The 17,058-nt window shown below is 45.4% G+C and overlaps 1 protein-coding gene across 2 annotated transcripts in view; it reads right to left on the bottom strand.

Moving 5' to 3' along the window:
* The window catches only part of LOC119184699 (uncharacterized), a 29,072-nt gene extending 13,767 nt beyond the window's left edge, over nucleotides 1-15,305 (bottom strand). Inside the window, exons 1-3 of one of the 2 annotated variants that reach the window (XM_075866872.1) lie at nucleotides 15,136-15,305; nucleotides 14,073-14,142; nucleotides 5,275-5,358 (exon numbers count right to left, since the gene is read on the bottom strand). In XM_075866872.1, coding sequence (XP_075722987.1) covers nucleotides 5,275-5,358; nucleotides 14,073-14,136 — 148 coding nt within the window. In that variant the 5' untranslated portion in view covers nucleotides 14,137-14,142; nucleotides 15,136-15,305. Of the gene's footprint in view, nucleotides 1-5,274; nucleotides 5,359-14,072; nucleotides 14,143-14,763; nucleotides 14,892-15,135 lie in introns of those variants that run through there. The other variant, XM_075866873.1, reaches the window with a different exon arrangement.
* Between the last annotated feature and the right edge of the window lie 1,753 nt (nucleotides 15,306-17,058).

The raw sequence follows: 17,058 nt of genomic DNA, 5'->3' as shown, positions 1-17,058 counted from the left end.
TATTATTATTATTATTATTATTATTACTATTATCATTATTATTATTATTATTATTATTATTATTATTATTATTATTATTATTATTATTATTATTATTATTATTATTATTATTATTATTATTATTATTATTATTATTATTATTATTAGTCGTGCCTTATATGAGGATGTGGTTTTGTAATATTAAACCGCAGATATTCTTATATGCTTGCGCACCACCTTCCTCACACCTATTATATTGCTGTAACAAACCATTGCGTGCATTTCTTTGTCCTGGATATCATGCCACTTCCACATCTTTAACCCCTTGTGATAACTACCGCTATGTTTGTTTTGTTTACACTGCACGCTAAAACACGGACGTTTTCCGCCGAACCTAGCGCGCTACACAGCCGCTATCCCTTGAAATCATGTCATTTTTGTTTATCACTACACTTGTTTGCTTTTTTGGTATGTAAATGAAGTGTTCAGATACTGTACAACTTTTTTTTTTCTTAGAGGCCTCAGCATAGACGTCGAATACATAGTGTGAGGATGCTTTCACCAATTATATAGGTGTAACACAGCAATTCAGCCTTACAGGGTGCTCATTTCCGCTACCTCACCGAAAACTGAACAAGGAACAGGCCAACACGTGGCGACACCTACAGATAAGCATGCTGCCGAGCCCGGGGATCCTAAATGTTTGTAACCTAGAGCTTTATTCGTCAAGCTGCATGTTTTTTGAAGCCAGGGATAATCTGCAATATATCTGGCATAGGGAAACGTGGATTTTGTTGAAGAGAAGAAACAACGGAAACGACGCCAGTGAAATTCAAAGCATCTTTTCGGTAGTGTGTTCTTTCTTTCCAACCGATTCCACGCTTCCGTATGCAAAATTTCAAACCAACTAGACCAACAACTGACCATCTGGAAGATAAGTTTCTGAAGTGTGAGAGTACTGGGGTTACAGAAGGGGACTCAGCCTCAAACCAAACGCGCTGAGAGATTGCACTCGTCAGATTTGCCATTAAGGACCATCTGTGTGCAGTACAGCGGGCTGAGAAACCAACAGGAGCTAAAGAGTTCGCGTCCCGCCCTAGGTGGGGATATTCCCCTAAATAAGCTTAATAGTCGCTGGGCTCTTTCTTTAAACCAAGGTCGTGTTTCTCTTTCATCCACAGCGGCAAGCCGTCACTCAAAATCTGATATTGCCAGTCCGCTTACAGCCCGTGCTTTTTTTTGTTCGAAAAATTTCTTTTTCTATATCATAAGTGGCTCTCCCTTGACAACTTAGATAAACGTATGCAACAATATGCAAGAGATAAACCAAGAACGTTTTTTTCTCATTGTTGGCACATTAACTATTCAGACTACAATAAATCTTTGCCACAAACATAATTAACAAGATCCCTTTCGTTTTGCGCTTGGCCACTGAATAACTTGAACAGCAATTTCGTAGTAACGCTGAACGGCTGTTAAAGCACCCAGGAGTCGAAACATAGTGGTGGGCTTACGATTCTGCACCTGCAAGCGGACAAGTGGCTCCTGGTTCTACGAATCAGTGGCCTTTTCTCTTTTCGAGATCGCAGATGGATCGTGATATCACGAAGAAGTTCAGAGATATCGCGAAGGATCGGGGAGAAGCACGTGATGAATTTGTTTCCTTTTTTGTTTTAGTTGAGGCTCGCCCGTGACATGCGGCCCTCCTCGTTTTACATTTCTGAGTGTTATCACATTCAGGACTAGATGCACGTGCTCCCTTGAGTGGTCCATTTCATCATTAAATAATAAAAAATCATTGTACGCCAATCAACACAGTTATTTTGAAGAATGCCACAAATCCATACAAAAAATCCTGCTCATTTGTTGCATAGAAAACAGTGAATTTGTAGATCATTTTGAACAAAACATTCCGGTAACTAAGGAGTCTTACGAATTTCATGGAATGTCGTCTCAGTGGCATTTGTCAGAACTTCATTCTGAACGTCTAGTTTCTCCTTTAACTACCAAACTAAACCTGTTAAGCAAATGTGTTCTAGTAGGCGTTCAATCTTCATAAGACATCGACAAACTTTATGCCTTTTAAGCATTCATGATCTCACCAAAACGTTCACTATTGGCTTTTTCTTCTTTGTAATATTGTGTTGTGAATAAATATCCAAGTAATGAGTACTTAAGCTGCAAATGATGTATCTTGCGTTCAACATAATTTCAGACTAGTTAAGTCTGCAAATTAAACTAAAAAAATGTTTATTTTAACAGAAATCTTTATACTGATTTCTATTTAGGCGAAGAGACGAAAGTTACACCCCATAGTGCTACTGTAAAAATCAGTCGTACTTCCCCCTACCTACTCTACTCCATAAAAAAGAAAGCCAGGCGTCAACTACGGACTGAAGAGAGAAACCAAGAGGCCGCAAATGTTGATGAACAACTTCCAAGGCACGCAAAGAAGGAGAAAATAGAAAAACACGAAAACTCGTCTGCGCATATTGAGGCATGGGTCGATGCCTATAAAACCGGTAAATGTGCGGTATCCGTAAAAATAGCTGTCAATGTATTTGATTTGCTTGCTACGCAACACAATCAATGGTTTTCTCGTGCATGCGCTACAACCGTTATCGATATTAATATGGTGTGCGACCAATGGTGGCGCTGCCGACTACGCATGTATGACGTCAGTTCGAGGATTCACGCACTTTCGAAGGGCGGCTCCGTATCGAAACCACCGTCGTGGTAAGACTCCGCAAAGACACAGTTCTAGTGGTCATCTTGTGTGTGGTGACTACCGACGCCGTTCCAACAACCGTGAGAGTCTGCTTTTAACAGGTATTGTATTGCACAACACTTAGTTTTTTTTTTTAACTGTGGCTGCTTGCCTACGCCGCGAGTGCAGCGCAATCGCGGAGTACTGCTCTGTGCCCCTGAATTATCACCCACCCGTAAAAAGGGCGTTAGCTTCAACAAATATCATAAGGACTCGAAGCTGAGAAAGAAGCGGAAAGTCAAACTTAGCGAGGGAAAGCGCCCCATACCTCATCGACCTTGTGCAGCAAGCACTTCGCTAACAGTGAATTTCGCTCTACCTGCCCTACGCTCGACTTTTCTGTAAGCTTGCAACCGTGTTTCAGCACTTCACTAATAGTGAATTTCGCTGTACCTGCCCTACGTTCAACTTTTCTGTAAGGTTGCAACCGTGTTTCAGCACCTCGCCAGTACTTCAGCCATTAATTCCGCGCAGGCTACAAACGTAGGCCCCTTACACCAGGTCAGGTGCCTTCCCGAAACACACCGCAGACAGGGAGCCGGCCACGCGGCCTCTAAATTGCCTCGGGTACACCCGCCTCTTGAGCTCAGGTAGGCGATGCAGGAAAACTTGGATTACAATTTTATTTGGTTTGTGTACGTTCATATATACGCCGTTTACAGATCAAGACAAGCACCCTGCTTACCATGAATTCACAAGCGGAACCTGCTTCGCTGTTTAGTGCACACTCACTAAATGTTGTCACATAATCTTCTGGCCCTGTGTGCAGTATAAAAACCAGCAATAGCTATCTGTTTTATTCCTATACCCGAGCGACGGCCCTGTGAGTATTAAAAACCACATTATTATTTTGCTCTCAATGAAAAAAAACATTACATAGACAAAGTGCAGTCATTTACATCCGCCTGGGGGTGCATTAAAATGAAACTTGCTTTTTCCCGAGTCACACCAGGGCCTTAAAACCCTCAAAATTTCTCTTACTACAATACAACACTAGCTTGCACCCTGCCGACATCGAGGACACAATTCAAGCATAATTATTTCAAATTACCTAATATCATGCTGCTTTTCATCTTTAGTTGATGTCATGAACAATCAACTGGCTGCTAAAGCAGCCATGTTAGAGTGGCAGGAATCAGCGCTTCTTACCCACATCCTTATGTTCACTGCTACTGTCGTTGCACTGCAGAAGAAATATCTCAAGAAAACGGCCAGGAGTGCCCTTTAGTATTCCACGAAAGCTGATGTTCTTTTCACGAGTGGACGAAGCACACCAAGGCACAGAGCAGTACTTCACCATTGCGCAACACTCGGTCACTATGGGTAAGTTGTGTGACGGGTTAGCAAGTACACGTGTTTGCTGGATGAGAGCTCTGACGATGATGTGATCTTCATTGACGGCATCGGCTGAAGCACGTTCAACAACGTGGCCTGTGCCGTACACCACCGCACCATCGATGAGACACCACTACGTATCGCTACTGTATCTAGATGCTTGTAGATGCAGGAGGAAGGCACGCTCATTTGAATTTCAAATCACCTGAAATCACAGTATCGCAGGGTGGAAACTGCAGGAGGGGAGCGAGAACACCCACACATATTTAATTTTTCTTTCTGACCAGCAATGCAGTCGACGACATAGGCGTGCTCATTGGCCATCAGGGAAATTTCTTGACCCTGTCCGTTGGGCTGCAACTAAAATAAATTCATGATTGCACTCAAAAGCATTCACTAAGGGTGTTCTTGGCTCTCGCGGGGCTGTTCGTTTGACATAGTTCCCGCACGAAGCAGACGATGCACGCACAGAAGCAGCGGATGCTGCAGCGTGGTTGAGGGCGGAGTCCACCAACTGATGTCCAACGCAAGAGGAAGTCACTCCAAGAAAACAAGGTCTATACCGTGCTTCAACTTTTGGATGTCTTCCTTCACAATCTATCACTACAAAACTGCTCAGTCATCAACTTTCGGGATGAACTTAAACTTTGAACATTGTAAAAAAGGACTAGAAGTTAAAGTCTGTATTAGCGACTACTTCTGTGCTAATAGTTTTTGTTAACACAGCAGCCCTTATCTCCTACGTAGATGCGACCGACTCTAAGAGGAACATGACGACCCATTCCTGTATGGCATTCAGTGAATCAGTTGATAGCATTCTCGAAGGTATTGTCGCTCAGCTTCTTGTCTACTATTCACTCATTCTCTGCTCCTACAGCAATGCATATTTTCCTATTTTACTGACAGTTGTAAAGACAGAAACGCCTTATCTGCATCCCGGTTTCTTTAGCCCACGAGAAACGCAGTCATTGTATGAAACATCTCCCACAGGTGTTTTCTATTTGTTTTATGAATTATCTTCGGATTTAGCGAAGCGTATTTCTGTGCACCGGAAGTAAAAATTCATGAGGCAGGATTCCCGGGTAAAACGACTTCACTTTCTTATGTATAAGCTCAGATGAACACTAATGGAGTTTTAATTGTATGCGCACCTCCTGCACCCATCAGCAATACACTTTAAACAACATACTTACTGCATCGGCAGCCGCAATACGTATTTCTTTCAGGGCAAACGGGCTCCACAAAGCCGCATAATAGTTTCGGGCATGGGCTTCCTACTGCAACGTAAAAAATAAAATGCTTTTATTCATCTTTAGTGCTCCTAGGAGCAACCACATAACAAAAGCAAATCCTGCGAATGCGTGCTCACACACACACACACACACACACACACACACACACACACACACACACATATATATATATATATATATATATATATATATATATATATATATATATATATATATATATATATATATATATATATATATATATATATATATATATATATAACTTATCCCCTGATGAAGGGAGGACCCCTCCCGAAACTGTTGGGAAATAAATATATTTATCCTTGTTGACAACGCTCCTGTTGTGCCATATCCCATATATATATATATATATATATATATATATATATATATATATATATGCATGACATAATCATGATCGTGTGTGTCCGCGCTCTCTGCTTCAGACTGCCCGTTCGCTGCTGACCCCTTCGGCTGAATAAACGCTGCCTCAACCCGGACGTCATGACAAAAATACGTCAATTAAGTCTTCGTGGGCGCCCTATAAAAGACTTTCTTGTTAAAAAAATTACACTATCTCCCACTAGAGGGAACCATGTGTACGTGCAAAGCAGCGTGTGCTAACGCCTAATTAAACTGACATTGGAGTAGACGCTGGCGCTCATCACATCGTATACACAGAAGAAAAACCTTCTTGCTTTGCATCTCCCCAGAACCGGTGTTTCATACTACAACATGCCAATTGCTAATAATGAGCAATGAGAGACAGAAGAACGATTTCACACGGAGACCCACTGTCCAATTTTAATTAACGCACGCACTGTGAATTTTATTGTTCGTAAGCACACAGGAAAAATATCCCACTGGCACTATATCTTGGAGGTGAATATCCAGTGCCTGTATATGCGAGATGCCCATTAAACAGTTGTGCAGTGCGACCAGTCAGTTTTCAGCAGCTGGCTCCTTTTGCCGGGGTGTTGTCTCTCGTCGTTGCGCCAGTGTGTACGCTAGTGATAATTGCTCCCGCTAGAAGCGCAGCTGTGCTCATCGTTTCAAGAGCGCTCACAAGATGTCGCACCGCCGCTCAGGCGACACTCGCTCCACGCATGGCGCGTGCTCTAGTTTCGTAGGAGACCGCTAGGTGGCCGCGCTTGTATATAGCGCTCGCTCTCGGCGCGCTTCCTTTCTCTTTCGTCGGACATCACTAATACGTGTCGATTCCGCTAACCACTATGAACACCGCAGAAGACAAGGTGATGACGTGGAGGGCTCGCAATGCGGCTGCAGCGCGGAATCGCCATCAGGGTCCTTATCGAACCTGCCACTACATTCTATAAGTGAACATCCTCTGGCTTTGTACCTTATGAATCACAAAGTCATTATACTAAAAGGAAAACGTTCCTCCGAGCTTCTGTAAACCATAACCAAGATGTTGAACAAAATGTATACATTACATCAGTATGTAAATACCCATACATAGCACATTCATTTGACGTGTTTATGTATTCACACCACAACATGTGTCATGTCTTTATGTGATGATGATTGAGCATAAATACAGAGGATTCATGGTCTACCGGATTTAACTGCTAGAGCAAGCTCCTTCATCAAGATTCACTTCGTGGATATGCGGGAATTCTTTTTTAATTAGGAAACTTTCTAGCAGACGCTACTTGCGTCGACGTTGCAAGGCGAGAGAGAGGAATGTGTAGGAGAGGAGAAAGGCATGGAGGATACCCCTATGGGCAGTGGAGCTTGGACTGCACCGCATCAAGCTCCCTCATAAGATGCTTCGCCCACGAAAAACAAATGCCTTCATACATTGATGAATTACTACTCTCTTGCAAAAATTTAGGATGTGTACACAGGTGTAATTTAGTGCGTAAAAGTAAAAAAAAAGACATATACTTCTCTCAAGGTAGCCTGAATCTTGGGTTCTCTAGTCGGTGTTTAGTATTACAGCATTGTTTGAAAATTGTTCGGCATTTCTAGTGTATACAATTACAATCGTGCACCGCATAGAGTAAAAAGCTATACAACTCGTTATTTGAAAATTTGAAATACTTGCATACGCCTAGTTCTGGGGCCCGGTTTCGGATCGAGGCTTAGCGGGCTAAGAAACTTGGCACGCAATAAATTAAAATATTAATATGCTTTTCCCGGGAATTTTTCATCCTCCTTTCTAATCAGTCAATTTATTTCCCTCTACCACTTTTTTTGTTGGAGTCCACTGTTTTCTTTTTCTTGCCTGCTTGAGTAAGTGCACCCTGTGCCGTGCCAATCAAAGCACGTGTTCTGGAAATGTTGAAGACGAAGAAAAGAACTACAAGATCTCATGCGAGTTCATAGTGATGATAATATTGCCACCTGCTTCTAGTAGTGGGTCGTATGCCAAGGTGAAGGCTCACACCACGAAGAAGAAAGAAGTGCGCGTGAACCCCCGCTCTAGAAGACAAGCCCAACCGACGCGCTTGGTTAGAGCCCTGTTGCTCGGACATCAATAGACCTTGTCGACATCCCCTGGAGCGACGTGACAATTGGTGGAGGTGCTGGGTAGCCCCTCACGGATGTTTCAGACCCCTCCTGCAAGCAGCACCACAAGCCCAGTGCGAGTCCACACTCCCGTTCATCGGACAAGCCGCAGGATCAGGGGATTGCCACCCGAAGCTGACGCCACAGTTCACACCAGTATGATGAGCACGTCCGTTCAAACCACTTTAACAGGAACGGGAAACCCCCCGGTAACTCGGTACACCCTCGAAAGTCCACAGGTTCCGACACCGTTTCATGGCACCGAGCTCGAAGACGTCGAGGACTGGTTGGTCGACTTCGAACGCGTGGCTGCTTTGAACGACTGGAACGACGCGGCGAAACTACGGCGTGTGTACTTCTATTTGGAGGATGGAGCACGTACCCGGTACATGAATCACGAGGAACAGATGACATCGTGGCCCGAATTCCGCCGCCGGCTGATGGACACTTACAGAAGTGCTGATCGCCACGAACGAGCGGAGCGAGCGATCCAGGCCCGCATCCAGATGCCCAACGAAACTGTCATGACATATGTGGAAGATATGACGCGCCTGTTCCGACGGCCTGATCCAGGTATGACAGAGGAAAAGAAGTTGCGTCACCTGATGCGGGGAGTTAAGGAGCAGCTTTTCGCTGGCCTTGTACGGAGCCCTCCGAGCACGGTCGCCGAGTTTTTGTCTGAAGCCGTCACGATGGAAAAGATGCTTCAGCATCGATCCACCCTGTATGACCGGCAAGTGAGCAAGTCCACTGCTCAAGTTCCCACGACTTTTGGGAACAACACCGAGTGTCTGCGCGACCTCATCCGCTCTATAGTACGCGAGGAGCTGCAAAAGGCTGCCACACCACCACTACCTACGGTGAGTTCTAATGCAAGTATCGTCAAGGACGAGCTGCATCATGCCCTGCGTGACCCTGTGAGTCTGGATAACGCCGCACCGGCCCCGGCTGACTACCACCGTGCGACTTATGCGGAAGCCTTGAAGCGCCCAGCTTCCTCTTCCCCGCTGTTTGTTCAGGCACCTCCTACGGTTTCACTACAGTCGGCGCAGCCTCTACGGTACTACGAGAACACACGCGCGCCCCCACCCCTCGTTTACGCCAACCCTGTGCATCTTGCGGAACAACCAGCGCACTACCTTGACGACAGACGTGCTTCGCCTCGGAAATCTGATGTTTGGCGCACTCCTGATCGCCGGCCTTTGTGCTTCCACTGCGGTGAGGCGCACCATTTGTACCGCCAGTGTCCATACCGGCGCCTCGGGCTGCGCGGCTTTTCAGTATATTCAGCGCCTCCTCGGTATGGCCAGCGACCCCGGGACATTGAGGACTACCTAGCTCAACAGCGCATGCCACCGCCTTCTGGACGGCAGCCGCGCTCACCGTCGCCGAGGCGCTTTTCATCTTCGCCACAGCGCCATGCTGGCGCACGGTCCCCCAGTCCCCGCCGGGAAAACTAACGCAAGCGACCCTTGGAGGCGAGGTCGCTGGCAGTCGACGTGCTGAAGACCTCCGATCGACGCTAACAGTAAAGGGTGTGGATTCGACTGAGCGATATGTGCGGCTTTCTCTGGATATACCAGTGCTGATAGACGGCTATGAAGTAGGTGCTTTAGTTGATACCGGGGCTGACTATTCTATACTAAGCGGGAAAATGACCAGACTACTAAAGAAGGTAATCACGCCCTGGCATGGCTCTGTGATTCGAACGGCTGGTGGCCACACCGTCTCTCCGCTTGGAACCTGCACGAGCAGAGTTCGGATCTGCGGTTATACTTTTGTAGCAAGTTTCCTTGTGCTCCGTGAATGTTCACGCGACGTTATTCTTGGTGTTGACTTCCTGCAGGAGTATGGAGCTGTCATTAACCTTCAAGAGAATCGCATCACCTTCTCAGCCGACCGAGCAATCGACAAGCAGGACGACCAACAACGTGCCGACATTCTTCGTGTTTCTGCTGAAAGTATAACGCTTCCTCCAAGAGCCAGTGTTATTGTCGACGTCACATGCTGTGGATTACGAAATGGTGAAGCGATTGCAGAAAGTAATTTTGAACACTTGCTGTCTCAAGGTGTTTGTGTGGCTAGGAGTATCATACAGCTACGTGATGGCCGATCTCAACTGCTCGTTACAAATTTCAGCAACGAACACCGACACCTTTTTCGTGGCACTTCGTTAGCGTTTGCAGATGAATTAGGTACCGTTCCCATCTGCTTCTCGTCGGACGCAGTGGAGGCCGCCGATACGTCTCTAAACAATATCGACATTAATTCTAACCTCACACCAGAGAACCAGACAGCACTGCGAAAACTCTTGCTTGAATTCAAGTCATGCTTCGCTGCTTCCTCTAAGGTGCGCCAGACTTCGATCACTAGGCACAGAATCATCACTTACGACGACGCTCGCCCAGTACACCAACAGCCTTACCGTGTGTCAGCGAAGGAACGAGAAGCCATTCGTACGCAAGTTCGAGAAATGCTTGACGACGGCATCATCGAGCCGTCCAACAGTGCGTGGTCCTCTCCGGTCGTCCTAGTCAAGAAGAAAGACGGAACGCTACGTTTTTGCGTCGATTACCGGAAGCTGAACAGCGTGACTAAAAAGGACGTGTACCCGCTGCCACGCATCGACGACTCGTTAGACAGATTACGCCGCGCCCACTATTTTTCCTCTTTGGATTTAAAAAGCGGGTACTGGCAGATCGAGGTTGACGAGCGAGATCGCGAGAAAACGGTCTTTGTTACCCCTGATGGCCTGTATGAATTTCGAGTCCTTCCTTTTGGTTTGTGCTCAGCACCCGCAACCTTCCAGCGAATGATGGATACTGTGCTTACTGGTCTGAAGTGGCAAACTTGTCTCGTATACCTTGATGATGTTGTCGTTTTTTCTGAAACCTTCCAGCAACATCTTCATCGCCTCAGGAGTGTGCTACAGGCTATTCAATCAGCAGATCTTACACTCAAACCGCAGAAGTGTCACTTTGGTTATGAAGAGCTCAAATTCCTTGGCCATGTAGTCAACGCGAAAGGAGTTCGACCCGACCCCGACAAACTTGCCGCTGTAGCCGCGTTTCCGCATCCTACAGACAAAAAGGCTGTTCGGCGCTTTCTAGGCTTGTGCGCCTACTATCGACGATTTATTAGAGGGTTTTCGAAGATAGCGGAACCCTTGACTCGCCTTACACGCGACGACACACCGTTTGTATGGGCTACCGAACAACAGGCTGCTTTTGCCGAGCTACGACAGCGGATGCAGTCAGCCCCTGTTCTTGCGCATTTTGACGATGATGCTGACACAGAGGTGCACACTGACGCCAGTAACATCGGCCTCGGCGCAGTGCTCGTCCAGCATCAACATGGCAAAGAACGAGTCATTGCCTATGCCAGCCGCTCACTGTCCCGTACCGAGGTGAATTACACGACCACAGAAAAAGAGTGTCTCGCAGTAGTGTGGGCGATCACCAAGTTTCGCCCGTACCTCTATGGTCGTCCATTTAAAGTGGTGACGGACCACCATGCCCTCTGCTGGTTGGTAAACATTCGTGATCCCTCTGGACGACTGGCCCGATGGAGCTTGCGTCTACAGGAATTTGATGTTACCATCGTATATAAGTCTGGACGGAAGCATGAAGACGCTGATACGCTGTCGCGTGCACCCATACCTTTAGTCAATCAAGAAGAAGACGACGATGACGGTTTCCTGGGCGCCCTTAGCTCATCTGACTTGAGCAGACGCCAGCGAGAGGATGAAGAGATTCGACCGCTCATCGACTATCTGGAGGGTCATAGCGCCGTTATACCTCGCCATCTATTTCGTGTAATGACGTCTTTCTGCCTCCGAGGTAATGTCCTGTATAAAAAAAACGCCCGTTCTACGAGCCGCGCTTACCTCCTCGTCGTTCCGAAGGACATGCGGGACGAAGTCCTCTCCGCGTGCCATGATGAACCCACATCTGGTCATCTAGGTTACTCGCGAACGCTCGCCAGAGTAAGTGAGGCGTACTACTGGCCCGGACTTTCAGCAAGCGTGAAGCAGTACGTTAAAAGCTGTCGTGAATGCCAGCGTCGAAAGTCGCCACCAAGCAAGCCGGCTGGATTACTTCAGCCAATTGATCCACCCCACAAGCCATTTGACCAAGTCGGCATGGACATTCTCGGTCCATTTCCTTTGTCGTCCGACGGCAACAAATGGGTCATTGTTGCAACTGACTATTTGACCCGCTATGCTGAGACACAGGCGATACCACGAGCCACGGCTTCTGAGGTAGCACAGTTCTTCATGTGCCACATTGTTCTGCGCCACGGTGCTCCATCTACAGTGATAACCGACAGAGGAACAGCGTTCACTGCACAACTTATTGATGAAGTTTTTCGGCTAAGTAACACTAGGCATCGAACGACGACTGCTTACCATCCGCAGAGCAACGGCTTAACCGAGCGACTAAATAAGACAGTCACAAACATGATCTCCATGTACATCGACGTCCAACACAAAACATGGGATCGCATTTTGCCTTATGTGACGTTCGCTTATAACACCGCCGTTCAAGAAACAACCCGATTTACACCGTTTCGCCTTCTCTACGGCCGCGAAGTTCAGACGATGCTGGATGCGATGCTTCCTTATGAAGGCGCTGATCGATTAACAACTGACGCAGAAGAATTTGCAGAGCGTGCCGAGGAAACTCGCCAGCTCGCCCGGCTACACATTAGTCAGCAGCAACAGGTCGATGCACGACGTTACAATAAGCGTCACAATGACGTATCTTACAGTCCGGGAGACCAAGTTTGGGTTTGGACCCCTGTTCGACGCCGTGGCCTCTCCGAAAAGTTGCTCAGCAGATACTTCGGTCCGTATAAAGTAATACGCCGCGTGAGCGACGTAAACTACGAAGTGGTTCCGGACGCTACGTCGTCACGATGGGCACAACGAAAACAACCGACCTCTGACATAGTTCACGTGGTGCGCATGAAGCCCTATTTTGCGCGTTCCTAAAAGACCACTTTTCCTGTGTTTTTTTTATTTGTGCTCCGACAATTGCCTCATCATTGGTGAACTTATCGCGTCTAACATTTGATTATTGGTGCCCTTTTTCATTGTTTAACCTACTTTGTTTTGGTTTTTTTTTCAATAACTTTACAGCATCGGGACGATGCTCTTTCTTTTTTTTGTTGAGGAGGAATATTGCCACCTGCTTCTAGTAGTGGGTCGTATGCCAAGGTGAAGGCTCACACCACGAAGAAGAAAGAAGTGCGCGTGAACCCCCGCTCTAGAAGACAAGCCCAACCGACGCGCTTGGTTAGAGCCCTGTTGCTCGGACATCAATAGACCTTGTCGACATCCCCTGGAGCGACGTGACAATATGTGTTCATGACCTGGAACATTTCTTGAAGTTTAAAGAGAGAACTTCACTGTTCAAAAGCCCGCCAGAACGTACTCGCACATTGCATCAGCAAAAAAATCATTTTTCCGTGGTAGTATTTGCACAGTTCTTGCAAATAATTGCAATTTTTTTCACTAAATGTTGCTGAACAATTTCATGTAAAATTTTCTACGTATTCTGGTGAGAGCACTAGAAAACTTGCAATCACTTGATTTACTGCAATAATGAAATTCAGTCCTTCGTCTCGCAACCTTGGCCTAGTGTGGCATGAGCAGAAGCATGAGGATGGTGACAATTGAGAAGGTTTGTCTCTAAAAACCCGCAGAGTTTCATTCCTTTGATGATGCGGATGTCACAGGAAGAGATACATCAGATGCCACCAGCACCTATCTTAGTGCACTTGCTGTAGTGAAAAAGAGTACAGCTGCAGTCACATTGACAGCCCTGCTCAAGGCACGATTTGAGGCCGCCTGGCCTGTTTTGCTTTTGCTGAAATGCTGCTCGTACCCGTCTAGTTCTTGCTGCTACTTTTCCGACTTCGGCTCCACTTTAATCGGCATGTTTGCATTATATTGTATTTTTTTGTGTAAGTAACCACTTACAAGCAGCTGCTTTCATGCTGGTGCCACCATCTGTGGCTCCTAACCGACAGAGAAGAAGCAAGCCAGAGAGTACAAGTTGCGCTATTTTTTGTTTTTTCCACCAACATAGTGCGCATGCTAGACAGAACCGAGTTACAGTAACACCAGCACGTGATTATTAATTAGGGTATAAATGCTGTTTTAGGCACGCCCTAAAATACGCTTAGAATGTTCGTATACTTACATGTTGTTGAAATGAAAAACGCAGTAACGTAAATATTAGCCAAGAAAGCCGACTTGATCTTCATGGTTCCCTGAAAAGAAAAGTATAGTTTAAAATTGCGGTTAATTTACTTCTTTTTGGTTTTGTATCACCGTAGCTCCCGACAACAGAAGCAGCCGCTCACTGCACAGACTCGTACCAATACATTAAGCTTGTCGTCTTAGTAAGTTTCTCGAAGTATTCTGTCTCTATTAGGAGAAACATTAATAAGTGGTACCTCGTAGCGATTTCATTGAGAAACCAATCATTATATTGGAGTTTCTTACTGTGGCGTTTTCTCCTAAAAATTGTAATGACCCCGACGTTTTTCTATGCCTTTGTTTACCACAATTTGAACACACTGTAGCAATAGCATGTTCCCTAACATATGCAACGTCGGGCAATGAAAACTGCTGCTAAATACCATCGCATATTTTTCAAAAGCACAAGCCAGGTGTTAGGTGGTTGAGAGGCAGGGCAGCTATGTGACAAATAAAACTAATCTGTTATTTGTAAGTATTGCGAAACCTAGCATGAAATCCTGCGTAATTTTTGTGATGTAAATGATTGTTTTAAACTTTTGTGCCATTTGACTAATTATAATAGTTATACAGCCTCGCGAATCAAATCATAATTTGAATGTTTAAGAGTTCTATTACTTGTATGCCCCTACTTATAATATATATTCTGGCGTAAAGTAGCCATCCGAGCATGTGCCGGAATAAAGTCCTTGCTTTCTCTCTTGTTCTTTCTCCATTTCTTTAGAGTTCAGTTGAAAAGTTCCACATTCCTTGAAGACACAACGAAACAAAACATCTTCTTCGCATGTACTGAAGCTTATTATTAAAGTTACAAAATCATTTAATTGTAGTGGTAACGCTCAAGTAAAATAGTGAGTACATGCGGCTGGTGCACTAGTTTATAGGTGCACACTCGTAGAAAAATAGTTAACAAATTGCGCATATAAGGCAATAAATATACTGGATCAAGCTGTGTCGTATATTAGCAAATGCGCGAATTCTGAAGAGAAATTGCTCACGCTTACCACAGCTGAGCCGCTCAGCCGGAGTGAGCTCAGGTTATATGGTGCGCACTTAGTAGAAACGAAATTCACTAGTTCAACACTCTTCCGTCATTTTCATTGTTTGTTGGTTTGACTCTCTGGCCACGAAATGATAGTTTTTTTTCAACGGAATACTAATCGTAGAAGCCTTTATCTTAGACTTTATTCCAACATTATAAATTTCATGAGTTTATTTGTGGCAAAATTGTGCGATCAGGAAGCTGATGTGCAAGGATTGTTTCTGTAGGTGCTTTCGATAGCAGCCATTCTATAGCTATTTTTCATACAAATGTGTCGATTTGTCTCGCCTGGAATATTCCATATGTTGTAGACCAAGTGCTTGAACCCATTGTTGTAACGCAGGTTGTGTGCTTAACAATGCTCACTTCCCAATGTAGGTGCTTTATTACAATAGAACAGGTGGAATCGCAACATGCTTGCTCCTATATACAGTTTTTCATTGAAACATAATATTATCTGCACACATATATGTCCCTACCACTCTACAAGACGTAGATTCAAGATAAAAATGAATTCGGTGTTTTTTTCCAAGAAAGGCAATACTTGCTTTTGTGAGTTACCTAAAAAAACAAATTGCGACTAAGCTTTCTATTTCTATTGCTGCAGGAACTACATAAAATGAAGTAACAGCTGCACTTTGGGCTGTGTGATCGTATTAGTTAAAGAAAAGCGCTTTTAATAAAATCACATCGATTCATTGGTAGCAGGTCCGTCATGACGTGCTGAAAGCATGCAGACTGTTTCGAACCCACAGATCTTTTCCACATAGAAATGAAAGACTGAGTACACTGCAAAGAATTGACCTATTTTTAACATAGGTTCATGTCACTGAGTTCAAGAATTCAAAATGCACTCATTTAGAAGGACAGGTAGCTCGTCGAATGGCCTTCTAAATGCACTTCAATCTTTCTAAAGCTTCTAAGTTTCTTAGCAGCTTTTGTTGGGACCTTGGAAAGAATCAAAGAAAAGAGCTGATCCACTGTATACGCACGTGTTCATCTCCTTCTCATTCTCTGTCACCATAAAAACGTTGTTGTGTCCCGTACGCTCCGAGTTTTTTATTGCCGTTTGCTACAGGATCGGCTATGTCGTGCCACAACATATGGTGCCAAAGACCCGAAATCTGCGGCTGATCGGTGACACGAACGACAGCATCGCCAAAAACAATTTCTTCAAAGAATAATCGTCGGTGCTTCGTAAGCCTCGTCGGTGGCCACACCGAAAGCTCAGCAGTGAACGCAAGCCCAAGCCTTCCTGTGAGTACACTGCAGAAATGAATTGTTTAAAACAGAAGAGAACATTAGCATGCGTACAGAATACCAACATAATAAACGAGGTGACCGCTATTTTGGGAAGCAATAGCGCCGATAGAGTGACGCTCATGGCATTGAAGGAGCGGCTGGCACCCAGCAATCAGAAGCTGAAGAAGATATCCGAAGAAATGGAAGAGCACATCCCAACGGTGAATCTCACATCTGAATATGCCAAAGCAGGAGACTACGAGGATCAAGCGGTAGCGATACTTGCACGCCTTCAGTTCCCTATCGAGGGCATCAAGAACTTGCAATCACCCATCGACGCTGGAAATTCCGCAAGTATCGTCCATGCTCTTGCGAACGTCGACAACGTGAACATCGGTCCTCGCCTACCTCGACTTGAGATCAAGCTGTTTGCTGGTACCGTGCATTCTTATTCGGCACCAAGTGAGACATAAAAGTCTCATTACCTTCGGAATTACTTGAGACGTGAAGCTGCTGCCGCAATCGCTGGATTTGCGACTACAAGCGCATGCTATGGAAACGCTGTGCAGCTACTTAAGACAGATATAGAGACAAACGGCAGAGCAACACCATCTACGAGCTTTGAAATACATTCTATGCGTGA

This window comes from Rhipicephalus microplus, chromosome 6 (genome assembly GCF_043290135.1).
Source record: "Rhipicephalus microplus isolate Deutch F79 chromosome 6, USDA_Rmic, whole genome shotgun sequence".
In the NCBI taxonomy this organism is placed as follows: Eukaryota; Metazoa; Arthropoda; class Arachnida; order Ixodida; family Ixodidae; genus Rhipicephalus; species Rhipicephalus microplus.
Note: the sequence above shows the minus strand (reverse complement) of the source record. Positions and strands in the feature narration are given on the sequence as shown.